We start from the raw sequence: 24,907 nt of genomic DNA, 5'->3' as shown, positions 1-24,907 counted from the left end.
AATCTGCTAAATCCAGAGAGCGCCAAGGCAGTGTCATGACAGTAAGAGCCATGAACTACTGTGTCCTTTCCCTCAGTTCCCAATCTCTCACAGCTTGAGGCGTGAGAATTAGCAGCTGGCTACGAGAGGTGGAGGACAGAAAATAGTGAAGTCCATGCCTTCTTCCTTGGTCCCGAGTTTCCAAACCTTAAGTGAAGGAGCCTGAGAGGGGAGAAGCTTCAGGTTGAGTAGACTATTTTTTTTACTTTTTTCTTTGTTTTAAAAAGCCTCTTATTTAATGGCTCAGAGTGGCTAGAAAATCCGTGGTATTGGTTAGCTTTCATCTCAAATGCAGGGACAAGGCAAATCCAGAGAGAGGAGTTGAAAGGACAAAGAAAAAAGAAAAAAAAAAAAGCTTTTTACTTGCATTTGGCTGCATGCAGCTCACTCAATAAACGTGTTTTAAATGCATAAATATATCATGAGGTAAAAATCAGGGGGAAAGGCAGTGCATTGATGCTGATAGAGGACAGGCAAACTGCATTCCATTTGGACTGCAGCCTCTCACCCCTGCCACCACACAAACTAAGTTCAAAATCAGGGAGGGAGTCCAGGGTAAAGTTATCAGTAGAGTCAGCTCTAGGAGCCATAATTTTAAAAAGTCTTAAAAAGCCCATAAGTCCATTATAGCAGGGACATAAAGCAGTCCTGGCCTCCTGACCCTGACCGAGCCATGGCAAGCAGGACTGCTTCCTTTTCTTCTTTCCAAGCCCTGCAGGGAAGGATGGAAGCTGGTTCCATCAGTGCCTCTCCCCCAGCTTCCACCCTCCTCTCTCTTCTGTGACCTCTCAGTTTTCCTTCTCTGTACCCCTGTCTTAGTGCTAAGCATCGTCTGTTGCTGTAACAGAATACTACAGACTGGATCATTTCTAAAGACAAGAAATGTATTGCTTACAGTTCTGGAGGCTGGGAAGTCCAAGCACATGGTGCTCACATTTGTTGAAGGCCCTCTTGCTGCGTCCTCACATGGCAGAGGGCATCACATGGCGAGGGGGCAAGAGCAGGCCTGTCCGCTCAGGTCACTCTAACTCTTCTTATAAAGCTACCAGTCCCACCGAGGGGGCCACACACTCATGACCTTATTTAATCCTAATTACCTCCCAAAGACCCTACCTCCAAATGTCCTCAATATGTGAATTTGGGAATTAAGTTTCCAGCACATGAAATTTGGGGGACACATTCAAGCCATAGCAATGCTTAACCTTAGAATACCGCCTGGAATCTGCCCAGGCTTTCACAGCCACTACCTCTGGACATGTTAGGACCTCTGTTTACACATAAAGCTTGCCATGACCATTACACATCTGTGAGTCAGTGCAGGGTCCTGGTGGAAGCCCGGGTCTTGGAGTCCCTCCATTATGCTTGCTACCCTGGCTCTCCACCTTCAATTTTTGGCTTCTTATTTTGAACTATGATGATATTCTTGTTGTTAATTTTTTTTTTTTTTTTTTTTTTTTAGTATGAAAGTTTTCAAGACGCCTACAAGTGGAAATTGCACTCCTCCCAGCCAAATCAAGCTTTGCCAGATTCCTTACAGCTGTGTGCAGTGAAATGACTAATGAAAGAGCCCTCTGCTGCTGGTGGAACTTTCACATATGGCACTGTTGTGCCACTCAGCAGGACCTGACCCTGGTATTTACATACTGGATGTCACCCCAAAAGCCCCTGACACGGGGGTTTCCGGGATGTAATAAGAATGCCACTCCGGGCTTTGGAAGGTGCACTGTATGCACACACATACTGTAGGGCAGGGATTAGCATTTCAGACCCCCGCTCCTCCCTCGACAAGCGGGTGCTTTTCTCTAGGGAGGACGTTCAGATTAATTCATAGATCCGTTGGTGCCGTGGGCAGCTCAGTAACAGTAGCTCTGCTGCCTACCAGCTGCTGGTGGAGGTGTTGAGAATACCTAGATGAGGAAGTCAGGGCCCCTGCGTGCTTGAGCGGAGCTGGATGCCTGGCATGGCAGTAGACACAAACCCTTGGATAATTTCCATCCTTGGCGGTGTGTTCTCTAGCATAGGTGTGAAGTGGGTGCTCTGCGAGCTCAGAAGAGGGGCTCTTAACTTATGGGTGGCCAGGGAAGGCTTCCTGGAGCTCAAATGACTGAGTGCAGTCTTCAACATTACAAAATAAAAAGTGCTCCTCCCCACCCCCAGTTAAAAAGGTAATACACCTAATTGAAATGATTTAAACTTTACAGAAATGTGTTCCTTTAAAGTTCAGAGAGTAAAGAGGAAGTAATAAAGCTCAAATCATAGAATGTCTAATTAACTGGAGCCTGTAACTTTCTTCCTGAAAAGGGAGTGGTGTGTGTGCATGTGTGAGTGTGTGTAGGTGAATCTGTCAAGGATGGAGTTGGGACTAAAAAGAGGGAGGTGAAGACGGAGGTGAGATCTCATCTTTGTGCCCTGAACCTCTTTGTTATCATGTCAGGCAAGGAGAGAAATCAATACTCATCCTCTATGGGACTCTGGCTTTTTCAAACTTGGTCTGCCAGGTTTTGGTCTTGGTTGTTGATTGCTTGTAACTTTAGAGTCTCATTGCTGGCCACGCTTCCAAGTGGTTTATTAAGAAGTTTTCCTAACCAAAATTGATCTCTCCCTAAAAAAGTTATAGGTCTAGCTGTGAGATGTTAACAATATTTAGCCTGCTACAATGCCAATAAGAGTTCCCATTTATTGAAGACTTTCTTTGTACCAGCTGTGTGCTAAGAGCTTTATATTTGTTACCTCATAACATCAACCCTCACATCAACCTTACGAAGCAGGTATTTCATTATTCCTACATCCCAGATGAGGAAGCTAGGATTATTACTGCTGCACCCACATAGGTGATAATCGGTGGGGTTTGGCCCCAAACCCAGGTCTCTGCCTCCTAGGTCTATGCCTACGAACGTACCATTCCTCTGCAATATTTGTCAAACATATTTGGCTACAGGAACATTTTCAAAAGTGAACACCACTTACCTCTTAGTACTGTTATTAGCATTTCATGGAACACAATTTGGGAAATACTGCCCTGTCTTTAAAATAGTGATAATAATACAATCTCCATATTGCGATGATTGAAAGACGTTTCAGGAAATGGGTGCTGAGGATATTTACTTTCCACCAGGAATGTGTGTGTGCTTTAAAAATAGCATTCGTGGCCGGGCACAGTGGCTCACACCTGTAATCCCAGCACTTTGTGAGGCCGAGGCAGGTGGATCGCGTGAGTCCAGAAGTTTGAGATCAGCCTGGGCAACATGGTGAAACCCTGTCTCTACTAAAAATACAAAAATTACTCGGGTATGGTGGTGCATGTCTGTGGTCCCAGCAATTCGGGAGGCTGAGGTGGGAGGATCGCTGGAGTCTGGGAGGTGGAGGTTGCAGTGAGCCAAGATGACATCACTGTACTCCAGCCTAGGCAACAGAGTGAGACTTTCTCTCTCTCTAAAATAATACTAATACTAATACTAATACTACTACTACTAATAATATAACATTTGTAATGTCCTCACAGAAAGGAAGCAGTGTTTTGGCCAGGATGATAATGAAGATATTGTTACTGGGCTGGAAGAACCGTGGGCCCTGCGGGGAAGGACCCTGTAAGCTGCCACTGCCTCCCTTCCACAGGTGCCCCTTTGGTCCCCTTCCCTCCCCTCTGCCCTGTGGTTCTCTCCATCATCCCTCTGTAGTGCTCGTCTTTGTTCAGGATGATGCTCCACTTGCCTGCCTCTGGGCAGGGGCCTTGTTCTAAACCACGCTGCTGCCTACTCAGGCCAGCCCAGGATGTCTCCTTTGCAAATTTGGACTGTTCTGAGCCCCAGCCGTAGGCCAGGGGTCTGTGACCTATTGGGCAGACCACCCACAGCCCAGCTGCTGCCATTGCTCAACCTACATGTGCCCAGAGAGCACATCATCACCCACAACATCTCACCGACAGACCCTGCCTTTAGAGACAAGGACCAACCTAGGCGAGCCTGGTTGGCTCTACCTCCCTGGACATTGATTTGGACAGCTTACCGACTCCCAAAGGAGCCAGTCTTTGGGCCTGGTTGGCTCCCAGCCTACTCCCTGCCCCATTGGTTTGCTGCAGGGCCTGGTGGACCTGTCAGTCCCACATCATGACATTCCTTTATCTTCCATGCACCGGTTTTGCGCAGCTGCCCTTTTTTCTTTCATAATTTCATCAGTCCCACAGATATGCACATTTGGGCAAAAATACGAGGAACAAAACAGACAAACAAAAACAGGCCCTCAACCCAGCTCCTGAAGACCAATTAGAGCATTTGCATTCTTCTCAGTAAATATCAAGTACACTAAAAAAACAAATTATTTCACTTACGTTCTCACTTGCACCTGTGAGGGAGCCATTGTTACTGTCATTTCATGCATGCAAAGGCTGAGGGTCACAGAGGTCAGCTGATTTGCCTAACGTTGCAGAGCTGAGAGCACCAAAGTCAGGACCAGAATAATTATCCAGTGTTTGTCCCTCTGCCAAGTGCTGCCCCTTGGACTTGGGGCCCTCAGGCCATCAAGACTGGGGCCCTTTGCTCCTGGAGTGTCCCAAATTGATAGTGTAAGGCTGGTTCCGATCGAGTCTGACATGCTGCTAGGAATCCTCTGTTTTCTTCCCTTTATTCTCTTCCATCTTCCTTTTCCTAAGACTCATCCCACTGTCCATTCTTGAGAGGCTTCAAGATGCTCTTTGACTTTTCTCTGTAGCTAGGCCATGGGACTTTTAGGTGTCACCCACCCTCCCACCCACTCACTTGCCTCTTGACAGTGCGCCAGCTGAAGCGCAACTATGTGTTGGGGAGATATGTAAGGAGAAATGTGAGATGTGGTCTTGCCCCTAATAAAGTGTTAAAGAAAAATTATCCTGATATCTGTGAAAAACAGCAGTGAAGACTATTCAAGACTGTTGCAATAAGGGTCAAGATTATTGCAATAGGTGAGAGGATTGAAACCCAAGTATATCAGGGATAAAGGAGGATTTACAGCCAATGAGCAGGGTGGTAGAGTGGATAGAAAATTACTAAGAGGAACTTGATTAGGTGGAGGGAGAGGAGCTTGATTGGATGTTGAGGGTGAGAGAATCTCAGTAAATGGACTTAACAAGATTCATTGCTAAAACTGGGCTCAGCAGGTCAAGGGCAAGGCCTAGTTGAGAAGAGGGCTTAAGGGAACCTGACTAAAGTTTGGTCAAGGAGGGAGTCTTAGTCAGCACTCACAAAGTCATATGAGAGTCAGGACCTAAACGCAAGACCCAAGGTGCTACGAGGCAGTGATGTGCCAGCCATGGCATGGCTAGAGCTTGGAGAGGAGCCAGTGGATGTATCTGGGTTATTCCATCCCCTGGCTCCAGGGCTGACTGGCAGACAGTCACACTGGCTTCATCTCAGGTTCATTCATTTCTCACTGCTCTTTGATGTACCATACTCTTCTTCTACTTCATACTTTGAAGCTTGAATTTCCAGGATTTGATAAGAAAGACTGAAAACCATAAGCAGACTGAAAAGTGCCAAGGCTTTATCTAGACCTTGGACAAGAACTTTAACCTCATGTTTCTTGTTTGCAATATTGGGACAATACTTGTTACAGATTGAATCGTATCCCCCAAGAATTCATTTATTGACTTAACCTGCAGTGTGACTGTATTTGGAAACAGGGCCTCTAAGAAGGTTAACAGTTAAATGAGATCATAGAAGGTGGGGCCCTAATCTGATAGAACTGGTGTCCTTGTAAGAAGAGGAAGAGATACCAGAGATCTTTTCCTCTGTGCACACACAGAGGAAAGGCCATGCAAAGACACAGTGAGAAGGTGGCCGTCTGCAAGCTGCGAAGGGAGATTTTACCAGAAACAACATTTTCTGGCATGTTGACCTTAGACTTCTTGCCTCCAGAACTGGAAGAAAATAAAAATGTCTGTGGTTTAAGCCCTCCAGTCTGTGGTACTTTGTGATGGCAGCCTGAGCAAACTAGTACAATACCTATCCTGTGGGTTTATGATGAGAACTAAACATAAGGTAAGTTGAGGACCTAACTGCAATTCACACATGTTGGCTTGTCTCCCTTTCCTCCTGTCATGTGATTTGTGGGGTGTTAAGGGTCTTTGCCAGCAGACACCTTCCTTGTGACCAACCATATGATGGTGTGAAACATTCACACAGTAGAAGCATTCTTTTGGATTCAGGCTTTGCTTCTCTGTTGCAAGGAACAGAACCTTCACAGATTAGTATAAACTAAAAGGGGGAATTTTCTGAAAGCATGTTATTATCAGTTAGGATTCCTGGTTTCAAGCTGTGTACGTGAATTGGCTGGTTTAGGCCAAAAAGGAACTATTGAAAGGATATAGACTGGGGTACAGGATTGGAGGGAAGGATGGAGGATCAGATTTGGAGCCTGCCGGCTAGCAAAAGGGCCAAACATCACACCTTAGAATGGGGCGTGAGGACTGCAAGGCTACGCTGCTGGGCGCCGGCTGCTGCTGCTCGCTCTTCTCACCCTGTGAACATGATCCTGCTCTGACATTGCTGGACTAGACTCTTCTATGACCAAGTCCTCCACACCGATGGGCCCTGTGGTCTCTGTGGTTCTGGAGCGCTGCTGTCTCCGTGGCTGAGCTTAGATCATGAACACTGGCATTTTCAGCACAGAGTGGGAGGCAACTCTGCCTTCTTTCAAGATTCATAAGGCAGGGAACTTCCCCAAACAATTAAAAGCAGGCTCAAAATGCCAGATGGTCAAAAAGAATAACAAATTCCCCCACAGATACAGGGAAACCTCAGAGCCCCACATAGGAAGTGCAGCTCACTCATAGGAGTGAGAACAAAGAATTGGAAAGCCGACAGCCGGTTACTCTGCATCTCTCTGCCCCTGTCTCTCTGTCTCTGTGTCTCTGTCTTTCTCGCCGTCCTGTGTTTTCCAGCTCCACTTGCTAAAGGTAAGGCCCACCTCTGTCCTGGCCAGTAGAAGTTAGTTGTCTCCCTTAGAGCATCTTTTTCCACATCTTCTGCAAATGCTTCTCAATTCTCCTTGGACATCCCCTCCTCTGTCCATTTTTGGTCCGGGTGGGCCCCATTCTCAGCCCTTGGGATGGGCCATAGGGCCTCGTCTGAAGCCAGTCAGCACACTGTATTCCCTTGGCTGCAGGAGTGAGCATGTGACCTAGAACAGTCTGGATTTTTTCCCCCTCTTTTTTATTGAACTCTAACTTATCTGTTGCAAAGTGCACAAAGTGTACACCTCAATGAATTTTACATAAAATCCATTGTATACACCTGTGGAATCATTATTGAGACTGAGGTACTGGTCATTTCCATCAGTCCAGCAACTAACTCCCCTTGTAGTCCTTCTCTGTAATACTCCACTCGAAGATAATCACTATTCCAACTTCAGTTCCCATTAATGGAAATGTTACCCATTTTTGAATTCTATGTGAATGGAATAATACGTAATCTTTGGTGGCTGGCTGTTGGTCTTTCTCTTATTGACTTGCAGCAATTCTTTATTTTGGATATGAGTCCTTTGCTAAATATATATTGCAAATATGTTTTCTTTGCCCGTAGTTGCATTTTGACTCTCTTGAGGATGTCTTTTTAGGAATATTAGTTCAAATTGTTAGTCTTGTCTATGGTTAATGCTTTTAATTTGTTCTATTTAGAAAATCTGTCTATTTAGAAAATCTTTTAATGCTTTTCATTTGATCTATTTAGAAAATCTTTGCACACTCTGAGATCATGCGCAAGTTAATAACTTTGAGGGACGAAGAAGTAAAATGTTTTTGTTGCATTTGAGATTGTGAGGCAGTGAGGTTGAGCCAGAAAGGGAGACAGAAAGCAGAAAAACTTGCAGGGCTGTCCTTGAGATGGGGCACTGTCACAAGGTGAGTCTGAGCTTTGCAGGAACTGTCTGTTTGCTGTAGTTACGGCTGAAATCAGAGGCAGGCCAGTGGATGAGACCTGGGGCAGTTGACCTCAGAACAGATTCCTTTAACTAGTTCCTTTTTTTTTTTTTTTTTCTTGAGATGGAGTCTTGCTCTATTGCCAGGCTGGAGTGCAATGGCACAATCTTGGCTCACTGCAACCGCCACCTCTCGGGTTCAAGCAATTCTCCTGCCTTAGCCTCCCGAGTAGCTGGGATTACAGGCGCCCACCACCACGCCTGGTTAATTTTTTGCATCTTTAATAGAGACAGGGTTTCACCATGTTGGCCAGGCTGGTCTTGAACTCCTGACCTTGTGGTTTGCCCGCCTCAGCTTCCCAAAGTGCTGGGATTACAGGCGTGAGCCACCATGCCCGGCCAACTATTTCCTTTTAAAAATTTTTTTATTTTTATTTTTTGAGAGAGTCTCACTCTTTGGCCAGGCTGGAGTGCAGTGGTGTGATCTTGGCTCACTGCAACCTCTGCCTCCAGAGTTCAAGTGATTCTCATGCTTCAGCCTCCTGAGTAGCTGGGATTACAGGTGTGTGCCACCATGCCCAGCTAAATGTTTGTATTTTTAGTAGAGGTGGAGTTTTGCCATGTTGGCCAGGCTGCTCTCAGAATCCTGGCCTCAAGTGATCTGCCCACCTCAGCCTCCCAAAGTTCTGGGAATGCAGGAGTGAGCCACTGCATTCAGTCTATTTCTTGATTGAATATTTTATTGAGCTCTTATGCTGCAGGATGACATCCTCATGGAATTTATATTCTAGAGGATTTTAGAGATTATTTTAAAATACCTTCTTGTAGTCCAGATTAGGAAGCCAAGGTGAAGACATGAAAAATAATTTGCTTGTCATCACAGAGCTAGGGTAGAAGCACAGTTAAACCAGAACCACAGCTGGAACCCAGGTCACCTGGATTGAACTGTCCCCGCCCCTGCCCCTGCACCAGTCCAGCAAAGAAAGACCTGAGGGGTGCTGGTGATGAGTGATGGCTGCTCTGCCTCAGGCTGAAGACAGAAGCAGCCTGTCTCAGGTGGGTGGAAATTTTCCTTTCTTCCTTTGACCACGGGCAAAGTGATACGCCCTGGTCCGCAGCAACACAGACTTCAGGAAGCCCACACACGTCAAGCGGCCAAAGCGGACCCAGTGTCAGCAGGGGGAAATCAGAGGGACTTCCCCCAAGTCCTTCCTGTCAAAGAAAGAAACATGAGAGACCTTCATGAAGGTGAAAACAACACATTAAGGACTAGTCCAGACTGGGTACATGTCTCCCCAGTGCGGCTGCTACCCCTTGGGTTTTACCCCAGGACACTGGGTTCTGTCCTGTCATGGTGGTCAGTGCTGGAAAGCTGGGGTTTAAAGCTGTGCACACAGCTTCAAGCAAGTCCTAGGCCAAAGTTCAGTCCAAGGAGCACCAGGGTCTTCTTACTGGAGCAGGTAGGAAATGATGGACATTGGGTGATAACCTGGAGGCCAGTGACATGGTGAGACCACTTCTGACTCCCTCATTTCCCATCTCTTCCCTCACATCTCCACCACATGGGCTCACTGAGACATGCTCACAACTGTTAAGGTACCACTGAGGGCTTCCTATGACCAAGTCCCTTTAAATAAACATCTTTTGAATGTTCCCTCGCATTGTGAGAGGAAGGCAGTAATAAGGTGGTAGTAACATAGAATCTTGACACCCATTTACGAATTTTATGTGAGAGAAGAACTGGGGAGTTGATGAGTGAATGTATGGAGAGCCAGTGAGTGAGTGAATGTATATAGATATATTTACTTTTCTGGGCCCCAGTAACCTCCCTTGAATTCCTGTTGAAGCACAAATTTAGAGCTTCTTTGTAGGTTAGTCTGGTGATTCACTGTTGGTTTGTGGGTATCAGACGTGCAGCTGTGACAGCTGCCATCATCTTCTGTTTATGCTGGATTGTGGATTTCTTAAGACCAAGGCCTGTGCCTTTTTTTGGTTTTTATTTTTAAATTGAGGCAGTGTCACACTCTGTCACCCAGCCTGGAGTGCAGTGGTGCAATCATGGCTCACTGTAGCCTCAACCTCCAAGGCTCAAGTGATCTTGCCGCCTCATTTTTTGATTCTTTGTGGAGATGAGGTCTCATTATGTTGCCCAGGCTGGTCTCAAACTCCTGGGCTCAAGTGATCCACCCACCCTGGCCTTCCAAAGTGCTGGGATTACAGGCATGAGCCACTGCGCCTGTGTTTTTGTTTTGTTTTTTTTTAATTTAATTTTACGATTTATTGAAGTATAGTATGTATATAGAAAAGAGTACAAACCCAGAGTGCAGCAGGAGGGTGTACATGTGCATAAAGGACATATACCCGTGCACTCAGAGCCTAGATCAGGAAGCATGGATTGCTGCGGGAGCTCCTCAGGGCTTACTGCCAGCCACCACTTCCCCTTTATCCTCCTGCCAGCATAACCACTGCCTGCACTTCTCACACTGTAGATTAGCTTTGCATGTGGGAATCATATTTTTATGCCAGAAAAAATTACTTGACTTTTAAGAAACCTTATGAATCACTAAAAGCAAATGTCCTTCAGGGAATACACAATAGTTTGGTTATAAATTCTGTAGTCTTGGGCCTTACCTAAAAAAGTTTGATGACTGTCAAGTTAAGAAGTTTTTCTTCTTATTTTGAAATAATTTCAATCTTAAAGGAAACTGGCAAGAAAAGTATAATGACTTTTTCCCTGAACTGTTGGAGAGGAAATTATTGGCGTGATGCCACATCACTTTAATATGTGAATGTATCATTCCTGGACCCAAGGACATTCTTCTATATAACAATAATACGACTATGAAAGTTATAAAAGTATTAATAACATTAATACCTTACTAACATCCAATCTGCAGACACCATTCAAGTTTCCCCAGCTGTCCCAATAAACGTGATTATCGCCGAAGTCCGGGATCGAGCCCTGCATTTGGTTGTTACGCCTCATTGACCCTCTTCAGAGTGAGGGAGTTCCTCAGTCTCTCCTTGATTCCATGACCTTCACGTTTTAGTAGATTACAGTTATCTGGTGGAATGCTCCTTAATTTGAGTGTGTCTCGTATTTCCTCAGAATTAGATTTAGGTAATGCTTTTCCATTTTGGTAAGAATCAGAGAAGTGATGCTGTGTATGGTCTTCTCATTGCATCCTATAGGTGGTGCACAATTTCAATTTGTCTTATTAATGGTGATGTTCACTTTGATCACTGAAGTAAGATTTGTCTGCCTGTCCTCTTTACTGTAAGTTATTCTTATTTTTTAAAATTAGTAAGTATTTTGGAAGGTACTTGGAGACTATTTAAATATCCGATTCCGGCCGGGTGCAGTGGCTCATCCCTGTAATCCCAACTCTTTGTGAGGCCGGGGAGGTTGGGTCACTTGAGGCCAGGAGTTTGAGACCAGCCTGAGAAACATGGGGAAACCCCCCCGTTTCTACTAAAAATACAAAATTTAGCCAGGCATGATGGTGCATGCCTGTAGTCCCAGCTACTCGGGAGGCTAAGGTGGGAGAATCATCTGGGCCTGGAAAGTTGAGGCTGCAGTGATTGAGCCACTGCACTCCAGCCTGGGTGACAGGAGTGAGACCCTGTCTCAAAAGAAAAAAAAACAAACCCATTCTGTATCAAATGTTTACCCATTAGTTTTAGCATCCATTGATATTTCTTGTCTGAAACATTATTATGATGATTGCCAAGCAGTGATTTTTTAATTTAATTATCCATTCTGCATTTAATTAGTTGGCATTCTACTGTAAGAAGAAACTTACTTTCTTCCTTATTAATCAATCAATTATTTATATTAGTATGGACCCATAGAAGCTTATTTTATCTATTGGGTTCTAATCTGTTTTCATCAAATTGTTCCCAATTTGGCCAGTGTCCCTATCATCCTTTGTGCATTTCCTTGCCTTCTGGAACAACAAGATATTCCAAACTCATCTTGTAATTTTCCTGCCATTTCTCCTGAAAGGTCTGGCTCCTTTTCATGGAAAATAGTGTTTAGAAGTTGTCTTAGTCTGTTTGGGTTGCGATAACAAATACCATAGACTGGTTAGCTTATAAACAACAGAAGTGTATTTTCCACAGATCTGGAGGCTGGTAAGTTCAAGATCAGGGTGCCAGCATGGTTGGGGTCTGGTGAGGGTTTGCCTGTGAGATGCAGACTGCCAGCTTTCCGGCTGTGTAAGGGGCAAGGCAGCTCTCTGAGCCTCTTCTGTAAGGGCATGAATCCCATACCTGGACCTCTGCCCTCATGACCTCATCACCTCCCAAAGGCCCCACCTCCTAATACCATCACTCTGGGGGTTAGGATTTAAATATATGAATTTTGTAGGGGATAAAAACTGTCAAACCATAGCAGAAATCAAAATGTGGATGATAGCTATGTTCATTGCTATTGGGATGTCTCTGCTCCCAGGCTCTCAGTGTATAGAGCTAGGACACACACATACACACACACACACACACACACACACACGCCCATTTACATCTAGTTTTCTATCTGTATATACAGGAAAGCATGAATTCATGCTGATATTGTTGATTTTAATCTAACAGCAGCACAGATTCATTCTAGTTTTCACTTTCCAGATTTGTAACTTTTTTTTTTTTTAGGCAGAGTCTTGCTCTGTCACCCAGGCTGGAGTGCAGTGGCGTGATCTCAGCTCATTGCAGCCTCCACTTCCTGGGCTCGAGCGATTATTCTACCTCAGCCTCCTGAGTAGCTGGGATTACGGGTGTGTGCTACCACACCTGACAAATTTTTATACTTTTCATGGAGATGGGGTTTCGCCATATTGCCCAGGGTGGTCTCAAGTGATTCGCCCACCTCGACCTCCCAAAGTGCTGGGATTACAGGTGTGAGCCACTGCGCCTGGCCAGATTTGTAACTTTTGCTCACTGTGAGAAGCTGGTTACCTTGATCTACCCTCAGGCTCCGACACTCCACATGGACTGTGGTAATATCCTCCTCATCCTTTTTGGGCCCCAACACCCCATGCCAGGCTGTTTGGTCTGCTTTGCTCCCCTCCCGCACCACCTGGCTCCCCAGTGGCCACCACCTTTGCTCCCTGCACAATCATCAGCCTTACTCCACTCAGGCGCCAGCAGTCTGCGCTGAGTGATGCAGTCACCCTCCTCATCCTGCTGCTGCTGTCATTTCCTGCCTTGCCATTGCTACTGTCTCTCCATCCCTGCAACTAGATCCCCCTCCTTGCCCTGCTCAGAACCCAATACCCCCCAACAGACTGCTGTCACGTTCACTTTCACCCCACGGCCACAGGCTCTCCATTCGGAAGCTCTCCATAATTACCTCTCAGGATTCCCACACCTGGGAATTCCACCCCCCAGGTCCCAGCTATCTTGATCAGCTCCTTCGAGTTATGTTTGGACTGACTCATTCAGGACAGGAGGCAGGAAGACAGAGACTGTCGCAGGGCAATCGCCCCACTGTTCACAACAGACACAGAGCCCAGGGCCCAGGGTTCTTTTAGGGTCAACAACAATGTTTTAATATTAATTGCTTTTAAATTCTGAAGAAATAATGAATATAATAAATAAGAACATAACAATGAATCCAGCCTGAATTATATTTAAGATAATGTAAAATACAAATTTTAATTTTTTTTTTTTTTGAGACGGAGTCTTGCTCTGTCACCCAGGCTGGAGTGCAGTGGCCGGATCTCAGCTCACTGCAAGCTCTGCCTCCTGGGTTCACGCCATTCTTCTGCCTCAGCCTCCCGAGCAGCTGGGACTACAGGCGCCCGCCACCTCGCCCGGCTAGTTTTTTGTATTTTTTAGTAGAGACGGGGTTTCACCGTGTTAGCCAGGATGGTCTCGATCTCCTGACCTCGTGATCCGCCCGCCTCGGCCTCCCAAAGTGCTGGGATTACAGGCTTGAGCCACCGCGCCCGGCCAAATTTTAATTTTTTTAGTGAAAGAAAGAGTTCATGAAGGCAAAAGAGCCTAGGACCCCTGGAAGTTATAATGTAACCCCGTAGTGTCTTCATTAGCTCTGTAGGCCAAATTCCTTGTAGAGTTCCTGGAACATGGTAGGTATTTAATAATGTTTGTGAAATAAGTAAATAAATAAGTGGTCAAGCACTGGGGCTTATATCTCTTGTTTCTCCTGTGGCAGACAAGAATAGAGTACAGTAAATGATAATTAATGATGACCTGTTTACTTGAATGAGTGCTTTTTTCCCCCTAGTAGTTCAGAGCTATCCATATATTTATTCATTCATTCAAATATTTATTGAGTGCCTACTATATGCCAAAGCCCTGCTTCCTTTGAGCGTGTTTGTGTGGCATTGCAGAATGTCTACCTCAGTTTTGGGAAAGCAGGGTGTGTCTACAAGAATATAGCCTTGAACTAACTTGCCAGTGTAGAAACTGGTCTGAGCCCACCCTCCTTACCAGAGAACTCAAATGCACAGGGCCCACAGATGAGAAGTGGGTTGAGATCAAACTCTAGATCCAATAACACACAAGCACGTGCCATGCAGCCTTTTCTGTCCTGCTGAGATGAGCTAACTCCATATTTCACAGTATGAGTCACAGTTGAAAATGCCTACAACATCATAACTGGTTTAGTTCCTAGTTCTGTCAATTGCTTTTTAAACAATAATAAAATCCGATGCTCGTGCTGGAAATTTGGATTTATCAATGAGGTACAATGTGAGATGCATGAGATGTTTGGGGACAGAATTGTTTACCATCTACTCTTTTTATGTGATCTTTGAAAACTTGACAACTTCATTGTTCTAATCTTATTTAATTTAAATGAGTTGTACATAATTCAGACAGTGAATAAAGCTAAATTTCCATTGGTACTATGGAAAGGCACCTGGCAAAGTGCATTAATAATGTGTGTATACAAGATCGTATAAGGAATGTTTGACATACTTAAAGCAACATCCCACTTTCAAGTGCCCTCAGATATCTTGGCACAATGGTTTCCATGGGAGCCCTTAATAGGTGCTGGCTCAGGGATTGGTCAACTGTGACCTGTGGGTCAATTCTAGCCTGCTGCCTGTTTATGTGACCTGTGAACTAAGAATAGGTTTTACACTTTTAAGTGGTTGAAAAATAAAAGCCAAATATGTTGTGATATGTGAAGATTATGTTAGACTTGAGTTGCAGTGCCTGTAAATAAAATTTTACTGGACCCCAGCTACACCCATTTTGTGTATTAGTGTGGCTGCTTTTGTCTTATGAAGGCAGAGTTGAGTAGTTGCAATGGAAATCATGTGGCCCACAAAGTCGAACATATTTGCAGTCTGGCCCTTTACCTTGGGACTTGCTGTTGCCTGTTTAGGTACTTGGGATATGTCAGTGAGCAAAACAGACAGAAATCTCTGCCCACAGGAAACTTACATTTAATAGGGGAAGATAGGCAATGAACATAAGTAAATTATATATAGCATGTTAGAATGTGATAAATGTGATGGAAAAAAATAGAGCAGAGTAAAATGGATAGGGGTTTTAGGGAAAGAAGGAAGATGTTATAGTAAGAGGGCAGTCAGCACTGGGCAGGGTGGCTCACACTTGTAATCCCAGCACTTAGGAAGGCCGAGGCGGGTGGACCACTTAAGGTCAGGCGTTTGAGACTAGCTTGGCCAACATAGTGAAACCCCCTCTCTACTAAAAATACAAAAGTTAGCCAGGCGTGGTGGTGCATGCCTGTAATCCCAGCTTCTTGGGAGGCTGAGGCAGGAGAATTGCTTGAACCTGGGAGGTCAAGGTTGGAGTGAGCTGAGATCGCGCCATTGCACTCCAGCCTGGTGACAGAGCAAGTCTCTGTCTCCAAAAAAAAAAAAAAAAAAAAAAAGATGGCAGTCAGGGATGGCCTCATTGTAAAGGTGACATTTCAGCAAAGACTTCAAGTAGATGAGGGCATTGAAGGAGGTGGGTGTCTGGGAAAAGCATCCCAAGCAGAGGAATAATTACAGTTCCTTATAGCGATGTTGTGTGAATTGACAAAATGATACATTTAACTAAGAATAGTACCTGGTACATGGTAAGTTCTAAAAAAATAGTTATTTGTCCTAGCACAGCTGACTGTAGGTGCTACTTCCCTCTCTGCAGCAGGTTGCTGCTCTGAGTTCCTCCCTGTGGGTGATTCCATGGGGAGGGGTCCTGATATCTTAGCTTTATGTGTCCCAGGATTAGCTATCATCCCTGGGACTTAGCTCTCAGGGACAGAGTTGTCCCTAGAGAACCATGGTCCCATAAGATACCATATCTGTGGTCTGCATAGTTACAAAATACAGATTCCAAGAGTTTGTCACCACATGCAAGGCAAAGGGACTTGCCCCATTATCACACAATGAGTCAGCAATGGAGCTTCCATGTCTAGTGCTCTACGTTCTTGGACTGCGTTCCACACTCTGCAATGAGCCTGTCCTTATACATCTTATTGCCTCCAATAGATTTTCAGGTCTCTTCGTGCTGGTATCATATCTTAGTCATTTACATTTCCCCCTTCGGGCACTAAACAAACAAACACAAAATGAAAAAATGAAAACTATTTTTTTTTTTTTTTTGAGATGGAGTCTTGCTCTGTTGCCCAGGCTGAAGGTCTGTGGTGTGATCTTGACTCACTGCAACCTCTGCCTCCTGGGTTCAAACGATTCTCTTGCCTCAGCCTCCCAAGTAGCTGGGATTACAGGCGCCCGCCACCATGCCTGGCTAATTTTTGTATTTTTAGTAGAGATGGGGTTTTACCATCTTGGCCAGGCTTGTCTTGAACTCCTGACCTCGTGATCCACCCGCCTCAGCCTCCGAAAGTGCTGGGATTACAGGCGTGAGCCACCATGCCTGGCCGAAAACTCTTGAAAGACCTCTCAGGGTTTCATTTGATGATATAATTTCAAATCCCAATTGTTATGTATGTGGATCTGTCAGAAAATGTCAATGTGGCATTGATTGTCCTCTGTTCCCTGTGCTTACATAAAGCATGGGGAGATAAGTTATCCTACAAATTAGGGAGCTTCTAGAAAAGACCCAGACACTTACATTTTCAAACTCCTTTATGTTGCAAAGCTCCTGGAGCTTAAAAATGCATGCATGTGTTTGGGCCTTGATGGTCTCTGCTGGCTAGCAATAGCATCAGGCTGCTAGATAACAGATGGCATTTCCAGGGGGAAAAAATCACCAGATGATGCTAGACAAGTCCTGAGGTATCCTTTGGCCTAGTCTGGAGTGTTCCTCAAAGTGTGGTCCACGGACCAGCAGCCTCAGTAATCACCTGAAAACTTGTTAGCAATGCAAATTCTTGGGCCAGGTGTGGTGGCTCATGACTGTACTCCCAGCACTTTGGGAGGCTGAGGCTGGAGGGTCCCTTGAGCACAGGAGTTTGAGATTAGCCTGGGCAACATAGGGAGATACCGTCTCTACAAAAAATAGAAAATTAGCTGGGCATCATGGTGAGCACCTGTGGTTCCGGCTACTCAGGCAGCTGAGGTTGGAGAGTCACTTGAGCCTGGGAGATTGAGGCTGTGGTGAGCCGTGATTGGGCCACTGCACTCCAGCCTGGATGCAGAGTGAGACCCTGTCTCAAAAAGAAAATAATGAAAAGAAACGCAAATTCTCAGGCCTCACCTCAGACTCCCTGAATCAGAAACTCTGGGTATGAGGCTCAGGAGCCTACAAGCCCTCCAGGGGATTGTTTGAAAGCCACTGGCTACTTTTCTGTCCTTACAGATTTCTGGCCAAAACTCATCCTTCTCTGCAAAGTGCCCAAGCTATATGATGGGGTCATCAAGGAGCTTCGTTTGCTGAACATGGTGATCATCTTGAAGCAGGATTGATGAGAAATAGTGCTCTGGGGAAAGGTGAGATTTGTACCCCTTTTCCAGTTGCTTTAATACATTCTATGTGACTGATAAAGGTGGGATATGTGTTGGTGTGAAGCATGGCCTAGGGCATATTACAAAATTAGATCAGGTGTGGAAATAAAGGGAACTTCAAAATCTGAAATTATTACCTCTGGTTGGGTTTTGGTTGTGGCTGGATGTATACACAAGCTGGGCTGTGACAGGAACAGTATGGAGTCCCAGAAGCTCTACTCTGGTTTGTGAAGGCTGAGATTTGAAAAATCCTCTTGTGAAGCACAGAAGGCCAATGAATAGTAGGTGAAGTGGCTTCTCCAGGGTCCTGTGGCAAATCAGCCTATGGTAAGTAAGGTATTATTATTCCTGCCTCTCAGGATTGCAGATGTGGTGTGCCTTTGGCTGAGGTGTGGGAAGAATAACTTAGGAATGCATCTTTGACCTAGGGTAAAAGAATTGACATTTATTTGCCCCTGACCTGCTCCCAATAGAAAATTTCTGAGCATAAAAAAATGAAGCTTAGGATTTGAGGCCAATGGTTAAAAATATCCTTGTAAAGAAGCCATGAATTTTGAAGACATACTAACAACACAAGTGCAAATGGACAATAAGAAACTGATAGCGAGCTCTAGCTGGCACAAACTTTACATTGGCCACATAACAAGGCAAAAATAAGGATGATCTAATGTCTGACAAGCCGTTGACCATGAAATAGGACATTAGCAGCATTTTTCAACAAATGGACTTATTATTAATGACAAACCTTTCCCAAATATATAGTTGTATTAACCTGAGTTCTCCAGACATATATGTATATGTGTGTATATATGTATGTATGTGGGTGTGTATGTGTTGTGTGTGTGTGTGGAATTGACTTATGTGACTCTGGAGACGAGAAGCTTCATGATCTGCTGTCTGCGAGCTGGAGATACAGGAAAGCCAGTGGTGTAGTTCAGTCTGAGTTTTGAGGCCTAAGAAGTTGGGGAGACGATGGTATAAGTCTCAGACCAAGGGCAGATGTTTCCACTCAAGTGGCCAGGCAGAAGGAGTGAGTTCTTCCTTTTTCCACCTTTAGTTTTTTTCATGTCCTCAACAGACTGGGTGATGTCAGTCCTCATTGGGGAGGACAATCTGCAGATCCAAATGCCCATTTCATCTGCAAACACCTTGACAGACACACTCACAAATAATCTTTGGCCAAATATCTGAGCTTCTGTGATCCAGCCAAGTTGACACATGAAATTAACCATCGCAAGTCCACCCGTTGCCAACTTGATAGCCATACGTGCCTTGTGAAACCATACTTAACCTCCAAATAAAGACAATAACAAGTTCATAATTCTACATGATATTCCTATCCTGTATACAACAAAATGTATAACCCTTTTCCCAGAAGAGGAGTTAAAGCACTTGAGTGAGGTTTACCCTTCTTGAAATCTTGTAACTTAAACATTATGATGTAAAATTAATAAAACTTAAATACTATGGTAAAACAATACATTTTATGTTATATAATAGGGAAGTAAGAGAGGAAAGAAAACAAATGTATTTATACGTACATACACAATTGTATTCATAACAAAATAAGGAGGAAATAATCATGACAATTAGAGTCCTTATTTTTGTAACTAGGTGTGTGGTCATTGCTGGCATTTATAACTACTTTCTATCACAACTTATTCATATTGCCTTTGCCTTCAGCAAGTTTCTCAGTTGGTTGTGATTCTTTTCCTGGTGAAGTGACCCCAGCTTCATTACTGAGGGATCTGGGCCGTTAGTAGTTCTGTCTGGATTGTGTTGTAGTTCTCCACTGACCTAATCATAGGGCAGAGTAATAATAAGAGATGCCCCCAGGGATCTCCTGTATGAGAGATATACGCTTCCTTGCTCCATTATGAGCAGTTCAATTTCCGTTGGGAGTAAAGATCAATCACCACAGTCAGCAAAGGAACTCCCTTTTTTTTTGTCTGTTGATTCAGAGGCATGAAGAGCCCAAAGTGGCCAGGTGGCAGTTTTAACTTCCAATTAAATGGAACCATTGTTGTTCATTGTCTCCTGGTTGAAGCATTTCTCCTTTTGAAATTAAGACCTCTAGGTAGGCAGAACATAAAGTTGAAGGAACAAGAAGGAAACATTTTACTGGTGTAACTGGAGTAACAATAGGAGGTGCCACTCCTGTTCCTATCCTTTGATTCCTGGACCTGTGAATCCTGGCTATGGGAGAAACAGCACTATCTATTACTTGCTGATTCAGAGCATATATAGTTTTCTGGGGGAATCTTGCCCAGCTCTGCAAACATTGCCACCTAACTGGTGCTGTAATTGAGTCTTCAAAAGACCATTCCAATATTCTGTCAAATCAGCTGCTTCAGGATAGTGGAAAACATGGTAAGACAAGTGAATTCCATGTTACACTTTATTTTCTGTGAAGTGAGTTCTTTGATCAGAAAAAAATGCTGTGTGAAATGCCATGACAGTGGATAAGGCATTCTGTAAGCTTGTGGGTGGTAGTTCTGGCAAAAGCATTGTGTTCAGGGAACACAAATCCACATCCACAGCGTCTGTTCCAGTAAGAACAAAACACTGCCCCTTCCGTGATGGAAGCCATCCAGTATAATCAGCTTGTCACCAGGTAGCTATCTGATCACCTTGGGGAATGGTGCCATAATGGGAACTCAATGTAAGTCTCTGCTGCTGGCATATTGGACACTTAGTGATAGCTGTAACCAGGTCAATGTTGATGAGCAGAAGTCCGTGTTGCTGAGTCTTTGCATAACCTCTATGCCTGTCACCATGGACACCTTGTTTATGAGCCCATTGGGTGATGACAGGGGTGCTTGGGGAAAGAGGCTGACTGGTGTCCACAGAACAGGTCACCCTATCCATTTGATTATTAAAATACTCCTCTGCTGTGGTTATCCTTTGGTGAACATTCACATGGGACACAAGTAGGTTCACCTTTTTTTTCGTCCATACAGAGAGGTCTGTTCACAGATCACTTCTTTAAATTTCTTTGTCATCAAGTTTCTAACATGTTTTTTCCAAGTCACTGACCTTCCAGCTAAACCACTGGCCATGGATCATGAATTAATGTATATTTCTATGTCTGGCCATTCCTCCTCCCAAGCATAGTGGACAGCGAGTTGCATTGCTTGAAGTTCTGCCCACTGGGATGATTTCCTTTCACCACTATCCTTCACAGATGTTCCAGAAAGGGGATGTAGTGCTGTAGCTGTTTACTTTTGGTTAGTGCCTCTGCATTATGCAGAATCATCTGTAAACAGTTCTGGGTCTTCTCTGTCAGCTGTTCCTAGGGAACTTTGCATGAGGGTATAAGTGCAGGTTGGCAGGTGGCAGTAGAGCAGGGGTGAGGACCATGGATATTTGGCCATTTCTTCATATTACTTACTTTTGCCTCAGGGCCTGTTCAGACTCAGTCCCTTATACATCACTTCCATTTGATGAAAGAGTGCTGCTGTGCACACCCAACTTTCCGGCTTGGTGGGTCAGATAACATTTCATGATGTGCAGCTCAGGCTACATGGTAATTTGATCACCCACAGTTAAGTGTTCAGCCTTGACTAAGGCTAAGTAGGAGGCCAAGAGCTTTCTCAACAAGACAGAAGTTATCTGTGTAGGACTACAGGGCTTTACTTCAAAATCTCAAGTGTTAATGGGTCTGGACCAACACACTGAAATGAGAATATGTTGCCTCCAGAATCCAAAGAGGCCCTGGAGGCATTGTGCCTCTTTTTTGGTTGTATGAGGGGCCAGATGCAAGAATTTATCTTTCACTTTGCAAAGGATATTTGGATGTTTCCCATACCACTGTATCCCTAGAAATATCACTGAGGTAGGACTGGGCATGGTGGCTCACGCCTGTAATCCCAGCACTTTGGGAGGCCGAGGCGGGTGGATCACAAGGTCAGGAGATCAAGATCATCCTGGCTAACATGGTGAAACCCCGTTCTCTACTAAAAATACAAAAAAATTTAGCTGAGTGTGGTGGCGGGTACCTGTAGTCCCAGCTACTCCGGAGGCTGAGGCAGAAGAATGGAGTGAACCCGGGAGGCAGAGCTTGCAGTGAGCTGAGATCGTGTCACTGCACTTCAGCCTGGGCGACAGAGCGGGACTCTGTCTCAAAAAGGGAGGGGGGAGGGAAGAAGTATCACTGAAGTAGAAGGCCCTTGAATTTTTGTTGAATTTATTTTCTATCCTCTGACACACAAATGTTTTACCAATAAGCCTAGAGTGGAATCTACTTTTTGCTCACTAGGTCCTCAGTGTAATGGATCAGTATGATATCTTGTGAAAGAGAATGTCATCAGTGTAATGAATCAGTGTGATACCTTATGGAAGGGAAGGTGCCATGATCTCTAAGAACTAGTTTATGATGACAAAGGGCTGAGGAGAGACCAGATCCCTGAGGTTGGACAGTGAAATTGTACTGATGACCTTGCCTCAATAAAGCAAACTGGCTTTGTTAGCCTTACGGACAGGTATGGAGAATAAGGCATTTGGCAGATCCATATCTGTAAACCGGGTACCAGGAGATGTGTCAATTGGTTCTAGCAATGAAACGTATCTGTTATAGCAGCTATAAGTGGAGTCACCACCTAGTTAAGCTTATGATAATCTATGTCATTCCCCAAGACCTATCTGTCTTTTCACAGACCAAATAGGTGAGTTGAATGGGGATTCGGTGGGTACCACTACCCCTGCATCCTTGAAGTATCTTAATGGTGGTACAAATCTCTGCAATTCCTCTGGGAACGTAGTGTTGCTTTTGATTTACTATTTTCCTAGGTAGTAAACCTAGGGAAAAGTGGAAGCCTTTTCCAAATGGCTTCCATTTGATCTTTCCCATCAGGATAGCTCTCACTTCACAAGTCAGTGAACCAGTTCATAGGTTCTGCCCGCTACTGACTATATCTGTTTCAATTCTGCATTCCAAAACTGGGGAAATGGCCACAGAATGGGTTCAGGGCCACTGAAAGAGTTCAGGGCCCACCATGAGATGAACATGAGCCAAATTCCACTGATACCTGACTTTCATAATCCACTACTCTGACTGGAGGGCCACAGTGACGTTTTGGGTCTCCTGGAATTAGTGTCAGTTCAGAGCCAGAGTCCAGTAGTCCTGAAAAGGTCCAATTATTTCCTTTTCCCCAATGTACAGTTACTTTGTTAAAAGGTCAAAGGTCCCTTTGTATAAGGCAGGGGGGTGTATTAATATAACTTTTAAGTAGTGAATAGGGTCCTTCAAGGGGACCTGACCTCCCCTTCATTCAAGGGGTTGTAAATGATCTTGTTTGGAAATTGATTGAGGGGCTTTGGCTCTCTGTTTTTATGATACAGGTTAGACTTTGTTCACTTAACCTAGAACTTTTCTGCTTATCCAGATCAAGTAAGAATGTACTAGGTTTACTACCTATTTTACTTCTAGGAACACCGTGATCAGCCAGCCAATGCCATAGGTTTTATAATGCAGACCATTCAGTTTGCTGCTGTGACTCTGCTGTCCATGATGGTAACCACGCCCACCTTGTCTTTGGCAGTTAAGTGTTGCTGCTTGGCCCCTGCCACCCAGGATCCAATTACTCTCACTGCATTTAATTCTTAATTCAGTGGCTGCAGCTTCCACTGTGAGGTGTGGCCTACAGAGAAGAGCAATCACAAGGCTCTTCAGGGATGCTAGGGCTCCTCTCACAAATTTATTTCTCACTGTATTAGCGAAAGCTCTATCTTCTGGACCCTCCCAGTGTGAACGAGCAGGACTTATGACAAATCCACTCTTAAGATTCCAATTTCCCTAAACCATTGAATCTCTTCCTCTGCATTAAACCAATGCAGGTGTGACACATAAATTCACTCACTGTGGGCCAACTTTTGGTCCATGTTTCAGCCGATCAGTCAACAAAAATGTAGAGCCCTTTCTAATTCCTTGAGCTCAACATTTAATGCAGAATTTCTGCTTCGTGAGCCCAATCAATAAACTTGATTGGATTAAACTTTATGTTCTTTCCACCATTTGCCCAAACCTTATTTTTTTGTATTGAGGTAGGGTCTCACTCTGTTGCCCAGGCTGGAGTGCAGTGGCATGGACATAGCCTACTGCAGACTTGACATCCTAGGCTCAGGTGATCCTCCTGCCTCAGCCTCCCAAGTAGCTGGGACCACAGATGTGCATCATCTTGCTGGCTAATTTTTAAATTGTTTTTCATAGAGATGGGGTCTCACTTTGTTGCCCAGCCTGGTCTCGCATTCCTGGGCTCAAGTGATCCTCCCAGAGTGCTGGGATTACAGGTGTGAGCCACCATACTTGACTCCAAACCTTTAATATGCATTTCTACTTGTGTTCCCTGGATTTATGATTGTATAAATGAGAAAACTCAAGTAGTTGTTTTGGAGTGTAGCACACCTCCTCTTGGGTCACACTTTGTACCTCACCTTTCGGGGCCTGCTGGGACAAATCTAGTTATAGGTATAGAAGCAAAGAGAGGTGGTGAGGGTGGGTCCTGGGGTGGATCAGCAGTCTTGCAAGGCAGTTGCCTGGGGTGAAGGGATGACAACTTCCTAGGAAGTCCAGGGTTAATCCCTTTGGATGAGGTGGAGAGGCCACTCCCACTGGGGGTGGGTAAGTGCTACCACTGGTTGTTGGGAGGCCACTTGTTCTGTGGGTGGGAAGGTTATTCTGCTGTGGGGTGAGGGAGCCTCTTCTACTGGCAAAGAAAACTACCAGAATTCAGGAACTCAATGTTCCCAGCATCATCAAAGTTTTCTCACATGTTCCCATCCCAATTTATAAGATCCTATAGTTTCCTAGTTTATGTCCTCACTTTAACAGTAGACACCCTGTGAGGCTAGGAGTTTAACTTGTGTTGTATTTCAGCTAGTTGCAAAATGAGATTCTGTTTTTGATTTTCAGCAGTCTCAGCTCTTTGGCTATAGGATATAATGGCTTCCTTCAGGGCACACATAGATGCCTTTAGGTCATTTATGCAGTGCTGAAGCTGAGAGTTCAAATTCCTGAATTCATCCTTTTCTTACACCATTTTGGTCAGCAATATTAGGTATAAACAGCCAACCTCATTATAGTCACCAGTTTTCCCAAA

General features: G+C 44.6%; 1 protein-coding gene across 4 annotated transcripts in view; it reads left to right on the top strand.

The window, feature by feature from the left end:
- Positions 1-2,311, top strand: part of LOC117076122 — a 50,929-nt gene extending 48,618 nt beyond the window's left edge. For all 4 annotated transcript variants that reach the window (XR_004434242.1, XR_004434244.1, XR_004434243.1 and 1 more), the window contains one exon: positions 1,499-2,311. Coding sequence is in view for 1 of the 4 variants with exons in the window: in XM_033199191.1 (XP_033055082.1) it covers positions 1,499-1,594 (96 nt within the window). In the remaining 3 variants the exon portion in view is untranslated. The remainder of the gene's footprint in view (positions 1-1,498) is intronic.
- The last annotated feature ends 22,596 nt before the right edge of the window (positions 2,312-24,907 follow it).

The sequence above is a fragment of the Trachypithecus francoisi genome, unplaced genomic scaffold (assembly GCF_009764315.1).
Source record: "Trachypithecus francoisi isolate TF-2019V2 unplaced genomic scaffold, Tfra_2.0 Lachesis_group5, whole genome shotgun sequence".
NCBI lineage: Eukaryota > Metazoa > Chordata > Mammalia > Primates > Cercopithecidae > Trachypithecus > Trachypithecus francoisi.
This window is presented reverse-complemented; position numbering and strand designations above follow the sequence as displayed.